The following is a 16,756-nucleotide window of genomic DNA, read 5'->3' on the forward strand; positions in this document are numbered from 1 at the left end:
AACTCTGGGAGATAGTGAGGGACGGGGGGCCTGGCGTGCTACAGTCCATGAGGTGGCAGAGTCCCGCATGACTTAACAACTGAACAACAACAAAGAGTTGGTCGCCCCATTGCTGGAGTGGATAGATGTGGATGCAAAGCGGATCCAGGATCAGGAATCTGGGACCTGTGTCCTTCCACTCTCTTATTTCCCTCTCCCTGGCAAAGAACTTAAAGCGATGGGTCAGCAGAGTTCTGCAAAAACTCATTCAGCAGCCAAAGCCTTGGGGCGGAGACCCCGGGGCTGCCCTAATGGGGCGGGGCTGGACGGGGCGGGGTCGCGGCTCCTCCCCGGCCCGGGCGGCTGGGCGGGACCCGGCCGAGGGGCTGCGCGGCGAGGCAGTGGTACAGCCTGGAGCACCGGGCAGCTGCGGCCGCCGAGGCCCCTGGATCCCTCCCCACTCCAAGGTAAAGGCCCATGCAGCCCGCCACCAACTTAGTCGAGTTAGAGCGGAGTTTTCTTAGACGTCTTTTTTTTTGGGGGGGGGGGGGGGAGGGCGGAAGGGTTCTGTCGCGCAAGCAGGGAGGAGGGGGCCCTCGAACCCACCCCCCCGGGTGAAGGTCTCCGGGTCTGCGGTCGGGAGAGCTAGATAGCCTGGGAACCCTCCAGGGATCTAGGGGCTCGCACCCAGGACCCTCGGGACTGGGGAAGCTCGGACTCTGGGAATGCTATGCCCTGCTGGGCTCTGTGGGTCTCCTCTCCACCCACCCCTCTCCCCTCCGGGACCCCTTCTTGTCACCAGACCTGGGGTCTGGCTGCCTCTGAGCCCCGCCCTCCTACAGCAGCTGGAGGACGTCGTGCCAGTCGCTCCTGAATTTTTCACGGAGGGGGCGGGCCGGACACGCTGTTCCCATGGCACCGGGGCTCTCGGGTTTCAGCCGCAGGGAAACCCCCACATCCCGACCCCCAGCCTTTGGCAGTACGGATTTGTCCTCCCGGGCCTCTTCTTCAGCTCTGCTGGGATGCCGCAGAAGTGAATTCCCCACCTCACCCCTGCCCCCAACCAAGGGGCTCTCAACCCTCCTTGTACTCTCCAACCCCAATCCAACCGTGGGGAAGCGGAGGAGGGGGCAATTCAGGTGTCTTTCATGAACATGAGTCTCCTGTTCTGAATGTAGGGGGGCAGCTCTGTGTGCATGCTTGTGTGGACATCCTGTCTCCCTGCTGCCCTTCTGCCTGTGTGTCTGAGGAGAGTGGGTCTTCCTCAAAGCATAGAAAGTGACCTCTGGGTGTGTATGCATGTGTGTGTTCACACACGCTTACCCCTCCTGGCCTGACCCAAGTTCACTCTGGGCCTGAAGCCAGAAAGCCCCCATCTGGAGGATCTGAGGTGCCACCTCCTCCCATCTGAACAAGAGAGGGCTCTGGAGGAAGCCTCAGCAGCGGTTCATCAGGACTCTACAGAAGGGGCTCAGAGCACCTCACCTGGCTCACCACCCACTCCCACTTCTTGCAGAAGGAAGGAAGGAAGGAAACCCCCCTTCCCAAGGATGACCCTAAATACTCAGCAAGAAGCAAAGACCCCCCTGCGTCGCCGAGCCAGCACTCCGCTGCCCCTGTCCGCCCGGGGCCACCAGCCTGGCCTTCTGGGCACAGCACCTTCTACACCGTCCCAGCATCCCCGACTGGGCCAGTCAGTCTCCCTCAACGCCCCTACCCGGCAACCTTCACCTGCCCCCAACGGCTGGTCCTCTGAATCCAGCGACTCTGAAAGCTCTTGGGAGGCCCTCTATCGCGTGGTCCTGCTTGGAGATCCTGGTGTCGGGAAGACCAGTCTGGCCAGTCTCTTTGCAGGGAAGCAAGAGAGGGACCTCCACGAACAGCTGGGAGGTAGGGACCCTGTGGGCTGGGCTGGGCTGTGTTCGAAGGAGTCAAATCCCTGTCATCTGGGACATACGGCTGCCAAGAACCTTTGTACAGCTCCTGCCCTGCTCAACCCCAAGGGGCGTCATTCACCCAGGCTTTAAAGTGAATGAGGCCCCCTAGAGCTGTGCAGGGCATAACCTGCACAAAGATATATAGGAGGGGGAATTCCTTGAATAGCGGCTGAGAAGTTTGCTAATTTCTCACGAACGAGAAGCGTATGCTTCATTTTCCTGTCATAAAGGAAACAATTCTGAGTTCCACAAGTCCCAGTTATAAAGAAACAGTGGACTTTCTCCCAATTCTCAGACCCTACCAGCCCCACAGTCCATGTCCACCATGACCTGCAGCCAAACTGAAATCCTGTCCCAAATAGAAACTCCCAGATTCTAAGTTTGGGGCCCTGGGTTCCTCTATTCCCAAGAGGCGCAGTGAACTGAGAGGGCTGGGGGTCCCAGGATGATGGGGATCAGGGACAGGACAGAGGAAATGAAGATGGGTCCCTTCAGGGCTGGTGGGAAGGACCCAGGATAAGTGTGTGTGTGGAGTGGGCAGGGGGAGGGGAGGCTTAACAGCAGAGATGAGGTGGAGATATTCTGACCAGGCTCTTTCTCCAGCCTTGGTCGCGCAGAGTGAAAACCTATACGAAAGGTCTATGCATGTACACCAGTATGTACAACAGATGGGGAGACGGAGGTCTAGAGAGGGTGACGTGACCTTCTTGAAGCACACGCTAAGCCAGGGACAGAGCAGGACTGGGAGAATTCCCAGCCCCACTTTAACCCCACGGCTCCACATCCGTTCAGTCAAACCAACCAACAAAAGCTGTCTCAGCACCAACTGTGTGCCGGGTACTGTGCTGGGAGCTGGGGAGCCAGGACTCCTCCTGGCGCTTGTTGACCCGTCAGGAGGAACAGACGTCAAACAAGTATAGTGAACACTTCAAGGAGAAGTGGAGGGCGCGATGTGACTCAAAAGAGGGGTTAGGAAGGGCTACACCCTTCCCCAGGCCTGCGTCTCCTCCCTGAAACCGGCTTTCTTCTTTTTCAGAAGATGTGTACGAGAGGACACTCACAGTGGATGGAGAGGACACCACGCTGCTGGTCATGGACACCTGGGAGGCTGAGAAGCTGGTATGGCACAGCAGGCAGGATTTGGGGGGAGGGGTGCTGAGGAAGATCTGAAGATATGGCAACCCACTCCAGTATTCTTGCCTGGGAGAATCCCATGGACAGAGGAGCCTGGCAGGCTACAGTCCCTGGGGTTGCATAGAGTCCGACACGACTGAGCAACTAAGCACAGCAGCAGTGCTGAGGCTAGTACCAAACTCCTGTCTTCTCATAGGACACCACAGAGCAGAGACAGGACAGGGCCCATCATCAGCTCCTCATGGAGCCGTGGGTGGTACCCAAACCCACAGCTCCTCAGCAGCCTTTCCAACCGAAGCCAGAAGAACCTAATGACCCTCACCCTCTTTTCCCAGTCTATTCATCCCCTCCTGATAGCATCCCAGGATGTGCTTCTACCCCTGCAAACCTTCTGCTCACCCTCATCCCACTTCTGAGCACCCTTATCCCACTTCACCCACTCACATTGCACAGAGGAGGGAACACCCCCCCCACACCGCCATTCCTTTGTCTTACATATAGGCTTTCTGCAATTGGCTTACCCTCTCTGAGCTTCAATTTTCTCACCTGATAAATGGGTGGATCATTCCTGTCTTCCTTACCAGCTAGTTTTTTTTTAAACATTCTTATGCAGTTTCACAGAGGTAAGCACAGTTTGGAGCATGAAAAAAAATGGTGAACACGAGTGAAGAATTGGCAATAAAGATGATTCTTATTAATCATAACTTGGTAGCTAGTGAAAAAAAGGACACCAAGGATGTCCCTCGCTAGCCCACTCCAAAGCAGGAAGAGAGCATCAGGCAAGGACATGTCCCCATGCTTTTTTTAACTTCTTGGAGTTCTTTTCTTCTTGCTATACAGGTGTGCTCACTGTAGAACCCTGAAGAAATACAACTAACCAAAGAGAAGGATCCAAAAATCCCCTGGATCCCATCTCTCTAAGGGGTAGGCCCCTCCCCTAACACTCAGGGTGGCCCTGTCCACAGAGTGGGGCTTTAGAGGGACAGTGTTGGGTCATTGACAAGAATGGCTGACAGCTCCAGTGATAGGCCCAAATTTAGGGATGAAGGAGCTGTGGGGCCAATTCGTTTTCATGAGCATAAAAGGAAACCCAGGTGCAAATGAACACCATAAGAATGATGATGATTCTCTTAAGAGCAACTGACACTGATGGAGCACCCTCTTCCTGAGTGTCAGCCCCAAGTGCTAAGCACTAGACATATATATTATGATATTCAGTCGAGACAAAAACTTGAGTGAGTGTACTTCTGATTCTTATTCTATTGATGAGGAAATCAAAACCTCAGAGAGGTTAAGTGACATGTCCAAAGTTCTCAGATAGCAAGTAGGATTCAAACTCAGATCTATAAACCCCCAAAGTTTGCACTCTTTTTAAAAATATTTGTTTATTTATTTGTTCTGACTGTGCAATGGCTTTCTCTAGTTACAGCGAATGGGACTACTCTTCACTGCAGTGAGTGGGCCTCTTATTGTGGTGGCTTCTCTTGTTGTGGAGCACAGGCTCTAGATGCAAGGGCTTCAATAGCTATAGCACACAGGCTCAGCTGCCCTTCGGCCTGTGGGATCTTCCCAGATTAGGGATCCAACCTGTGTCCCCTGCATTAGCACGTGGATTCTTAACCACTGGACCACCAGGGAAATCCAAGGTTGCACTCTTACGCACTAGGACTGCCCCTTTCTGTCCCCACTGGGATCATCACCTTCTGAACCTCCATCCAAGGTTTACTCCTTGACTTGTTCATTAAGAAATACTGGTTGGTCCACACCTCAACCAAGGCAAGGGGAGGGCCAGGTGTGCAAGGCCCACCCCAGGGTCTGATCTTGGGTCCCTGCAGCCCCACTGCACATGGCCACCCTTGGGGTCATTCAGGTGGCGGCAGCCTTCAGGGTCCCACATACTTCTGCCCCAGTGGAAAGCCTTGGGGATCCAGTGACTGATTCATACCCCAAGCTATTTATTAAATAAAGAATAGAGAGAGGGAAGGAAAGAGGGAAGAGTAAGAGAGGGAGGGAAGAAGGGAGAAAGAAAGAAGCATTGGTGGATACATACCATGGACCAGGACACTGGGGACCTAGGAGTGAATAAAGCAGACGTGTCCTCTGGCCTCATGGAGCTCACAGACTGGGGTCTGGAGAGGGTCCACTTTTTGGACACAGTTGAGAATCCTATGGGGCAGAGTCTAGGGACTTAAGAGTGATCCGACTGAGAGGCCCATTTGGGAGACAGTAGGAAGAATATTGGACTAGGTGGCAGGAATTGCCCAACTGTTGTGTGGCCTAAGAAAGTGTTTTCTTCTTGTCTGACCCTTGGTTTCCCTGCAGATTCCCTGGCCAGTGTCTGCGAAGGCATTTCCCAAAGAGGGTCCATGCAGCAGCAGCCTTATTGAAATAAGCATCCATTCTTTCCATCCTTGGGCTAGATGATTTTTTTTTATGTCAGAGAGGCAAAATCTGACAGGATTTGGAGGGCTGTTGGCTCAACCAGTAGTACTTTAGCCTTGCTGTCCATCAGGGTCACCTGAAGGATATTAAAAATCAGAGTCTCAAGTCTTACCCCAGACCTAATGAAATAGAACCTATAAAAGTGGAGTTCTGAATCTACATTTTTAATCAACCCTCAAAGGGTTCTTACCTACCAATCCATGTACCAACCAGCTTTTGTGATCCTAACACATAGCAAATCCTTCATAAATAAATATGTGCAATGAATGAATGAATGGTCAAGACCTGCCCTCTCATTATACAGATGAAAAAAACAGACTCAGAGAGAGAAAGGAACCTGTCCATAGTCAAAGCTAAGAACCAAGAATGAGAACCCACATCTGTCTGACTCAGTTCAGAGTTATCTGGGAAGGATCAGTATGACTATTGAGAACTTACCCCCTTTGACAATAATCGATACCAAGGCCTCCCTACTTATCTACCTTATTTGGTTATCAGAAAACTTTCCTGGCTTTTTCACCCCTAACAAACAAGGCTTCCACCACACTCTGCATCTCCCACTCTTGCCCGCTGTCTTCTCTCCTGCTCAGCCTGCTCATCCTTTCTAACCCCACTTACCAGTCTACTTGGAAGCCCTCTCACACTCTGCCCAGTTGAGTTCTTCTGGGCTACCCCTGCCTCAAGCCCCATGGTTCTTGCAGCCACTTGCCTATGCCTTTCTTAATGGTACTTATCACACTGCATTATATCTCCATTTCCATAGCATCCCTTCTTGACCATGAGCTTTTGGAGGGCAGGAACTGTGTCTTATTAAACACTTAGAAAGCTCGTACCCAGGTGGTTCAGTCTGAGTGCTGTCCCTGTCAAAAGACCATCATCCAACACAGAATATCAAAATTATTTCAGTTCTTCCCTTTCCTTGTCTTGAAAGGACTTCACTTTTTAAAATGCCCCTTGCCTCTCACCCACCCCCTTTCCTCACACCCACCATTGCTCCTCCAACTCTCCAAGACTATCCAGAAAAAGTCCTCCCCCAGAAGACAGCCTTCTGTCCTCACTTCTCTCCCTTCCTTTCTCTCAACTCTGGACTGCAAAAGGTCAAAAGAACTGTCCAGCAAGACCAGACCCTCCTCAAACCAGACAAAAGAGCTGAACAGGCAAAGCCAGAATGCTCTTTAGAAGGAACAGGAACCAAATAGATCTTTTGTTTCCAATGTTCTGCCTATGTGTGTGTGAAAGTCGCTCAGTTGTGTCCTACTCTTTGTGACCCCATGGACTGTAGCCAGGCTCCTCTGTCCATGGAATTCTCCAGGCCAGAATACTGGAGTGGGTAGCCTTTCCCTTCTCCAGGGGATCTTCTCAACTGAGAGATCGAGCCCAGGTCTCCCGCATTGCAGGCGGATTCTTTACCATCTGAGCCACCAGGGAATCCCAAGAATACTGGAGTGGGTAGCCTATCCCTTCTCCAGCGGATCTTCCTGACCCAAGAATCAAACCGGGGTCTCCTGCATTTCAGGCAGATTCTTTACCAGCTGAGCTACCAGGGAAGCCCCTCTGTCCCGCCTGTAGAAGGAATCAATGAATGAGAGAATGGAGCAAAGTAGTGCCATTAGCCAGATTTTTCAAGCAGAGAAACTGCAGCTCAGAGAGGATTGGTGGTTTCCCCAGGTGACTCAGGAAATTATGGCAGAATTTGCCCCCGAATCTGTCCAAAGTATAAACCTTAGCCCCATCCCACCCATTAGACCATCCCAGCCTTCCTTTCTCAGCTAGGGCCTCAGTACCTTCTGATTCCCTGCCCTGCAGGATGAAACCTGGAGCCAGGAGTCGTGCCTACAGGTGGGCAGTGCCTACGTCATCGTGTACTCCATCGCAGACAGGGGCAGCTTTGAGAGTGCCTCTGAGCTCCGCATCCAGCTGCGGCGCACACATCAGGCAGACCACGTGCCCATCATCCTGGTGGGCAACAAGGCAGATCTGGCACGCTGCCGAGAAGTTTCCGTGGAAGGTGAGCCCTCCACCCTCCTTCTCCGCCTTTCTCTCAGCCCCACTGTCACTGTGTCTCCTCCAGTTGCTCTTCCTCTCAGTAACTCGTGCTCCACCCCACACCTCCATCCCACCCCACCCCATCCCCCCAGCCACCTCCATCCCACATCTATTTGCCTAAACCTGAAAGCTAGAAACCATTTTTGCCTCCTCTCTCACCCCCTCTAACCAGTCCCCAAATCCTGTCAAGTCCACTTCCCTTAACCCCACATTTCCTCCCCCTGCCATGCCCACAGCCTCTGCCCCATCCTGGCATCTCCACTTTAGCCTGAGCCAACCCTTACACTTCTCTGTCCCCATTCCATGGGTTCTCCTCACCAGTTGCCAGAGTTCTCCAGAACTAGAGCAGACTTTGTCACTTCTCTGCCTAAAAATTCCCCTATGTGCCCCAGTGCCCTTAGTCAGAGACACAATTCACCAGGCATGACAGGCCCATTGCCTATAAGCTTTTCAGGGACTTATATCTGAGACCTGAAAAAGACAATTATTGGCTCCAAAATAGTTAGAAAATTATAAATTCAAATTTCACAGAGCTTTGTCTACAAAACATAATATTTGTCAGCCAGCAACTGCAAACCAAAATGTTTAAAGTTATATTTAAATTGTATTTAAAGTGGGATGGAGAATATTTTAATATGACTGATGTATCAGGTGAGACAGATACAGGTCTTTCTCAAGGTACTGAGACACTGGCTGAGGAAGGGCTGGGATGATCTAACTAGTAGGATGGGAATGATGTTTATACTTTAGACAGATCAGGGGGCAAATGCTGCCATAATTCCCTGTGTCACCTTGGGAAAATCCCAAGATACAGATCTTAAAATGGCCCTACTCATAGGGCAAAATCTAAAAACTACGGAAACTGAGACCCAGAGCAGGGAAGCCAGTTCCACAAGGTCACCAGCCACTGAGGACTAGACCCCAGGGCCCTACATCCAGTCCAGTGGCATCCTGCAGCTGGAAGACCATATGCTTTATAACCAGACATCCCAAAATTCTGCAACATGCCCCCTGGGAGATTGTGTTAAATTGCAGGTTCCAAGCCTCACCTACAGAATCAGAATCTCCGTGGCTGGGCTCAGCAATCTTGTATTTTAACAAGCTCCCCCAGATAATTCTGATGCAGAGATTAGACTCCTTCCTGGCATTCAAGACTCTTCTGTGGGACCTAACTGCTCCCAACCTCCCTGTCTTCCCAGCCTCATTTCTGCCACTAGTATCAATCACTAGCCTGTGAACTAACTCCTCAAAGCCAGATTTATGTCTGAGTCCCCTGGCATGGAGCACGAGGTATGGGGAAAGGAAAAACTGTGCTTCCTGGTGGAAATTGACCACACCTTCTGCTACCTTTATCTCCTCTTTCCGGTTGTGGCTCTATCCCGGCTTATCTGACCCCGCCCCCTCAGAGGGCCGCGCCTGCGCTGTGGTGTTCGACTGCAAGTTCATCGAGACATCAGCCACGCTGCAGCACAACGTAGCCGAGCTCTTCGAAGGCGTGGTGCGCCAACTGCGCTTGCGCCGCCGGGACTGCGCAGCCGGGGAGCCGCCCGCACCCAGACGAAGGGCGAGCCTAGGGCAGCGTGCTCGACGCTTCCTGGCTCGCTTGACAGCCCGTAGCGCACGCCGCCGGGCTCTCAAGGCCCGCTCCAAGTCCTGCCACAACCTGGCCGTGCTCTGAGGCCGCCCACCCGCCCTCCAAGGGGTGACGAGACATTGGGGTGCGTTCTAGGCTCCACTAGCACCACCGAGGGGCAGAGTCTTGGTGGTTAGAGTGTGTATCGTGGGTCTTGGCCGCCCGCTGCCCCAAGGGACAGAGTATCACCCCAGCCGCAGCTTCGCAGACCTCTCTGCCCTAGGGAAGTGATGGACAGACTACCGGGCCAAAGCCTAAATTGGTTTTTTTATGCAGTGGTGTCTTTTTGTAAAAAAAAAAAAGAAAAAGGCAAAAAACTCTTTTGTCCATGGGCTCTGGCCAACCCTCAGAAATGCCCCCCACAATAAACCAGACCAAAAGGATCTCCTGTCTGAGTGCCCAGACCTCTTCTTTGGGGCTCGTCCAGGTGTCTCCATGTCCTGCTTGCCCGTGTACACAGGGCTGCAGACTGGGTTAGCCTGTTGACCTGGGTGTCAGGGTAGGGGCTTCCCTGGTGGCCCAGAATCTGCTTGCAATGCAGGAGACTCAGGTTCGATCCTTGGGTCAGGAAGATCCCCTGGAGAGGGGAATGGCAACTCACTCCAGTTTTCTTGCCTGGAGATTTCCACCCATGGTAACCCAACGAGTTGGACAGGACTGAGCGACTAACTTTCACTTTCTGGGTGTCAGGGTTAGTCAGTAAGATCACTGGAGAAATTGTATATTCAAGCTGCTCCCGGAACTGCTGGGCACAGCCCCTGCCCCACAACTCTGAGGGAGACCTAGGAGAGCACAAACACCCACAGTTCAGTGTGATAACCTATTTTCTCATTAATCCATTTTTTAGTTTAAATCCACAAAATATTCTCTGAAAGGAATTTTAGCCTGCACCCTAGCAATATAATAGCTGGTGTTTGTTGGGAGCTGACTGGATTCTAAGCTGTCACAACAATTAATCTTCACAACCCATGTTTAGTTAGAAAACAGAGGAACAAACAGTGAAGGCTTATGCTGCAGGTCACACAGCTGCTCTAAGTGAAGTTGCCAGAATTCAATCCAGGCTTGTGAGACTATAAGGCTGGGCCCAGCTTATCCATAGTTCTCTTGATGGTGATGGTGTTCAGTCACTAAATCATGTTCAACTCTTTGTGACCCCTTAGACTGCAGCACGCCAGGCTTCCTTGTCCCTCATATCTCCCACCGTTCTCTTGGAGAATGTGACAGAAGACTATAGACTCTCAGGGAAATAGACTTTCAAACACAGTTTTGCATACAATATAAAGGGGGTGAGTGGACTCCATGAAATTCAATCCGTTAATCCGCAGGATGGACCTGCAATGTAATCCAACTCACTCATTTTTGCAGCTGTGGCAACTGAAGCCCAGAGAGGGGAAGTGAGTGCCCCAGAGCCACCCAGCCAGTGAGAGTAAGGACCAGACCCCAGAGCCCAGCCTTCTCCTATGTCTGTGTGAGAAGTAGGAGGGAATGAGGCATCCAGTCTGGCTGGGGATGGGCCTTTGGGGTCAGGTCAGGAGTTTCCAGCCTAAGGGGAAGTGGTGTCACACTACTTTGAGAGGAGAACAAGATGCAAACGGTTTGGACCATTGTGTCCCTGATGCCTGACACCCCTGCCCCCGTCCAGCTGCCTGCTCAGATGCCTCAGCCCCACACGTGGGCCAAGTCCCTGCTGCCAGGACACCAAAGCACGGGGAGGCGAGCCACCATGTCCTCCAGCTATGACCTGCCCCCACCCCAATCTTGCTGGTGGGCAGTGATGGCAAACTTTCCTGTCCCAGCCTCAGCCTGGGGAAGCGAAAAGGAGGAGGGTCTTCCCCCACCCCAAGCGGTCTCTGGAGGCCTGTGGTCATGGGGGAGGGGCTATCCTTGTGGAAAGTTGGCAGAGGCAGCCGGCAGCAGGCGGGAGAGTGGAAAAAATGATATCAAACCCGGAAAAATGCAGGCCGGATGGAGGGCCCAAGCCGGCCCTGGGAGGTGGGAAGGAGGGAGGGAAGGAGGAGGCCCCACAGACTGAGAAAAGAAGAGGGGCCGGGGAGAGAGCACAGGAGCTGGTTTGGGAAAACCTGCGGACAGTCACCACTATTCCTTCTTTTCTTCATCCACAGTTATTAATTGAGGGCCTACTAAGTACAGGGCAGAGTGCCAGATTCTAGGGAGACAGTGGTGAACAGAAGGACTAGGGTGTTACTCCCTGGAACACACTAGAAAGCAAGTATACGTTTAAAATAATTACAAACTGATAAGGCACTAAAAATAAGGGTGGTCATGAAAATAATCCTATTCTCTCAATTCACAGATGGGGACACTGAGGGCCAGAAAGCAAGAGGAAGCTACTTAGATTGTGGAGAAAAATTGTTGAGACCAGGATTAGGGGGAGGAAGTGGAGGGAGAAATGAAAGAAACAGTTGCAGACTGCGTACAAGGTTGGGTATGCAGCCAACACAGCAAGGCAACACAGTGGTGGAGGGCATGGACCCTAAACCAGGGGTTTGGTGTTCAGCCCCTGCCCCCCTCCATCTCTCTGTGCCTTAGTTTTCCCATCCAAAAAATGAGATCCGTGCCAGTTCCTTCCCTCAGGATTGATTGGAGGATTAAATGACTTACGATGTGTGAAGGATTTATAACAGTTCCTGTGTCTAGGAAGATTCAGCAAAAGCTGGTTCTTACTATCATATCTTAAAACCTTCAGGAAAAAACCTGTGTCATCACAGGAGATTACTACTCATAGTAGTAAATATTTGCTGAATCGATTTATTAACCAGTCTGTAAAGGGGCCCTTCCAATCCCAATCTCTCGGATTCTAAGAGTCTGTGAATAAGGCATGGCTGGGAAAGCATGCCAGAAAGCCACAATATTCCTCCCAGGGACATGGCCTATGACAGTTTAGAGAGTTCTTTCTCAGACATAAAAACAAACCAAAAAAAAAAAAAAAAAAACCCAAAAGCTAACTTTGTTTTAGCTCTTTCTATGTAGTAGGTCCATGTTCCATATTTGGCACACATTTTCTCATTTCATCATCACCATCTACTTAATAGTTATCATTAAGTAACATAACAGATGAGCACACTGAGGCTAAGAGAACCGAAGAAATTTGTCCAAAGCCACACAGCAAGAAAGGGTAGTCAGGATTCACAACCAGATAAGTTGTCAAGAGGCAGGTAGGAACTGCCATCTTCATTGTACATATGGGGAAACAGAGGCCCAGAGAAAGGAGAATTGCCCAAGTTTACGTAATAATAACAGAAAACAGTTCCTTCACTCTTTATCATGTATCAGGTACTGTGCCAAGTGCTTTTCATATATTAAATCCTCAAAACGGGTCATATCATAGTTTCTCCAGTTTTCAGATGGAGAAACTATAGCAGAGAGAGGTTCAAACCCTGCCAGGGTTGAACAGTTAGCAAATAGCAGAGCCAAGATGGAATCAAGGCAGTCTAGTCCCTTGCTGTGAGGGGCCATCTGTATGGTGCTGTTCGATGGTGCAGAAAGTTCAGCGCAGCTGGTGTCTGCCCAGCACCCTGCTGCCTTGGCTGGGAGCAGGCTGAAGAACAAAAGCACATTGAGAGTATCCTTAGCCGCCAGTTGGGACTTTCCACCTTGAAGGGAGGGTACTGTTATGGAAAAAGTGATAAAGCTCTGGAAAGATGAATGTCTCCCCAGGGGCCCCAAGTCTCGTCAGAGTCTCCACCCCTCCTTTTGCTTTAGGGGAGGGCCACAAACTGCGCTGGCCTGATTCAGATGAGATGAAGGCCACCTGGATCCCAACACACCCCAGCCTGGCTGCTCAAATTCTGAGGATCCGTATTTGATCCTGGCCTGGATGGAAAGTTCCAGCTTCTCAGCCAAGGGCATGGAGCTTCCACTCAGTGACCCCCAAGGAAGGAATCAGGTTCAGGCTGGAACTCCCTCATTTTTGGATGGTGGGATCTCACAGGCACAGTTCAATCCTTCCTTTATTCAAACTTTGACAAGAGTGTGTGCTCTGAAGGAAGTTAAGGAGGGTTAAGACACAACTGGCTGCTGTGTTGTTGTTGTTTTTCAGTTCTTTTTAAAGATTAAGAATCTCTCAGCTGTGCCATGACTGGGTAACATTAGGCAAATCAAAATATATGGAGTGAAGGGGTTAGGATAGAATTCTTTCTCAGAATTCTGTCTCAAGAATATTTGAATATTCTAGTGGAACAGCTTGAAGAAATATACAAGTTCAGTTTCAATTTCGGCCCTGTTTCCTTCTGTTCAGCTCAGAATTTAGTGAAAAATAATATTAACGATGGGATGGGAGCTCTGGGTTCAGCAGTGTGTGTCATTTTCCCCAGTTCCACCTGATTCAAGTTCAAGGCTAAGATGGATCGCTCTTCTAGCTTCTATGCTGCATAACAAGCCACCCAAAGGTTAGTGGCATAAAAACAATCGTTTTATTATAGTCATAGATTTTGTGAGTCAGGAATTTGGGCAGAGCAAAGTGGGTACAGCTCTTCTCTGAGACCTCAGCTGGGAAACTCACAAAGACCGGAGTGACTAGAATGATCTCACACGTCTGGAGCTGGAATCATTCACGTTGGAGGAGGTTGATCCTGGCAGTAAAGTGGAGTCTCACCTGTACGTGGCCTCTCCTGGTGGCCTGGTGCTTCTATTATCTGTTGGTGCTGTAACAGATTACCACAAACTTACTGGTTTAAAACAGCACAAACTTATTATCTTATGTGGATGTTTAGTTGCTCAGCCGTGTCCGACTCGGTGATCCCATGGACTATAGCCGGCCAGACTCCTCTGTCCATGGGGATTCTCCAGGCAAGAATACTGAAGTGGGTTGCCATCCCCACCTCCAAGGGATTTTCCCAACCTAGGGATCGAACCCATTCTGCATTGCCGAAGGATTCTTTACCAGCTAAGCTAACTGGGAAGCCCTATTATGGAATAAAAGTCCAACTTGAGTCTTGCTGGGCTAAAACCAAGGTGTCTGCAGTGCTGCATTACTTTCTGGAGTTTCTAGAGAAGACTTTGTTTCCTTGCCTTTCTCAGCGCTAGAAGTCATCTGCTTTCCTTGGCTCGCGACCCCTTGCTCCATCTTCAAAGCCAGCATCATGGAGCCAAGTCCATCTCATGCTGCCATCTCTCTGGTTCTCTCTTCTGCCTCACACTTCCACCTTTGTGATTACCCCGAGCCCACCCCGACAATCCTGAATAATCTTCCTAGTTTAAAGTCAGATGATAAGCAACCTGAAATTCTATCTGTGATCTCAATTTCCTTCTGCTGTGTAACGTTCACAGGTTCCAAAGACTAGGAAATGGACATTTGAGGGGAGGGGGCAGCCAACCCATGGCAGGATAAAGTGGGGGCTGTAGGAAGACTGTGGCTAGGTTTTTACTCTCCCCCAGCACACAAACTCAGTCTTGTTCTAATGAATACACAGAGAAGGCCCTAAGGTAAAGGGGTTCCTTCCTAGTGGGATATCAGCGGCACAGGACACTGTCCCCAGAGTCTGAGCTTGCCTTCCATTTTCAAGCCCATGCTTCTCTCCAAAAGCACCAGCTATTTCAAGCCTACCCTGAGGAAATCTCCATTCACCTTTCTGAAAACCCTACTCCCTACTGACAGATGTAAGCCTTGCCTCAGAATTATCCCCCTCCCTCAGCAGTAATCTTCAGAAGTCTGAGTTATTGGGGTTGGATTAAGATCCCAGTTATTGGGCTTCCCTGGTAGCTCAGACGGTAAAGAATCTGCCTGCAATGCTGGAGACCTGGGTTCGAGTCTGGAAGATCCCTTGGCGAAAGGATAGGCTACCCACTCCAGTATTCTTGGGCTTCCCTGATGGCTCAGACAGTAAAGAATCTGCCTGCAGTGTGGGAGACCTGGGTTTGGAAGATCTCCTAGAGGAGGGCATGGCAAACTACTCCAGTACTCTTGCCTGGAGAATCCCTATGGACAGAGGAGCCTTGTGGGCTACAGCCCATGGGGTTGCAAAGAGTCGGACATGACTGAGCAACTTTCACTTAAGACCCCAGGTGTCCCAGCAGGGCAGTCAAGGGTGCTCTTGGCTCTTTTTTACTGCTTCTAGTCTTACAAAACGGTCCACAGTAAATGTGACCACTCCAAACTTAGGCCTTTTTAAGGTCTGCCCACCTGTGTGAATAAGTTTCCATGCCTTTTCTCACAGTCTGTTGTCTAGGAAACAGTTGAATCTTATATACACATGTGTATGTACACACATGTGCACAGTGACTCCAAAACCTAAAAGGGTCACTAATGCAAATGTTCACAGAATCAGAGAATATAAATCAGTGAAGTCAATTGGGTAACAGCGTTAGGAAACATCAAGTTCTGTGGCAAACTGAAGTCCTGCCTTGCCTAAAGAGAGAGACAGAACTAAGATTCCTGTTAGTCCTATTAGGATGTGAACCCAATGTTGCCAGATAATTCAATTTTTCTAACAAAGGCAGCAAGCCAGATATTTATGTGAAGTATCCCAATTCCTAAATAATTACTGCTAATTCCAATTTTTTTTAAGCCCTAGACAGGAAAAGTAAAACATGTCCCCCAGTAGGATTCTGACCAGAGGCTGAGAGTTTGTAACCTCTGGTCTAAACCCAAATAGTGATAGAGAAAAGTATTTTAAGCCACCCCCCAGTCTGCAAGGTCACCCCTCATACCATGAAGCTAGTACTTAATTATAAAGAACAGTTTGTTCTTTTTGTTCGAGAGTGCCTCTTCAGACTTATTGGGATTCCAAAGGTGCCCAATGCCAAGTGGTACATTTTTTAAATTGAACTTTGAATTACATAAATAATACGTTTTAATTATAAAGATAAATCAGAACCACATAAAAGATATGATAAAAGTAAAAATGCATTTATCTGTTAAGCTGCCCTCAATAGCACATGATACAAATCCTTATAAGGATATTTTCTTATAGGATGTCCAGAAATAAGCAATTCCAAGGTTGATTCATCCACCTTATAATGTCAGGACACTGGGTCTGCATCTCCATAAACCTCTAGGCATTTCCTTCATGGTTGCAACATGGCTGCCACAACTCCAAGCATCACATCCTCACACCAGTATTTCAAGCAAGAATGGAAGGGGAAAGGACAGAAAGAGGTTTTCTTTTTATTAAGGAGGAAATTATTCCCTTGACAGTTTCCTTTTGTATCTTCACTAACAAGTCTGAGTCTCATGGCTATCACTAACGGCAAGGGACTTTGAGAAAGCAACCATCAGTCAAAAAGGCATGAGATCACCACACCCGGCTTGAGCCAGTGAGTCATCCCTTTTGCAAGCAACAGAGAAGTGGGTCAGGTTTGTTGGATAACAATTTTAGTACTTTCTACATAACTCCTTTCGTTCTCCCCCCATCCCACTCCTCTTCCCAAAAGTACCCACTGTTAGCAGTTTGAGGTGTATCCATCCTGATTTTTCAGCCCACTTAGATATACATTGTAGCAGACATTTGGCCATATTTCTTTTCTTCCACACTGTCAAGAGTCACATTTTGCTCTGTTCTCCTTTTCCACCCTGGAATAAAGAACAAATCCTGGTAATTCCCTAGTGGTCCAGTGTTTAGGACTC

General features: G+C 49.8%; 1 protein-coding gene across 2 annotated transcripts; it reads left to right on the forward strand.

Annotated features, from left to right (window-relative positions):
* Positions 1-366: 366 nt before the first annotated feature.
* REM1 (RRAD and GEM like GTPase 1) lies at positions 367-9,554 on the forward strand. Of its 2 annotated transcripts, none has more exons than XM_052651022.1 (5): positions 367-446; positions 1,496-1,869; positions 2,953-3,035; positions 7,299-7,500; positions 8,945-9,554. In XM_052651022.1, exons 2-5 carry the CDS (start codon positions 1,530-1,532, stop codon positions 9,214-9,216), a joined length of 897 nt encoding a protein of 298 aa, XP_052506982.1. In that variant the 5' UTR covers positions 367-446; positions 1,496-1,529; the 3' UTR covers positions 9,217-9,554. The 2 variants fall into 2 exon arrangements, with proteins under 2 accessions (XP_052506982.1, XP_052506983.1); XM_052651023.1 differs by lacking the exon at positions 367-446 and adding an exon at positions 995-1,118.
* Positions 9,555-16,756: the final 7,202 nt, after the last annotated feature.

The sequence above is a fragment of the Budorcas taxicolor genome, chromosome 13, assembly GCF_023091745.1.
Source record: "Budorcas taxicolor isolate Tak-1 chromosome 13, Takin1.1, whole genome shotgun sequence".
NCBI classification, from domain to species: domain Eukaryota; kingdom Metazoa; phylum Chordata; class Mammalia; order Artiodactyla; family Bovidae; genus Budorcas; species Budorcas taxicolor.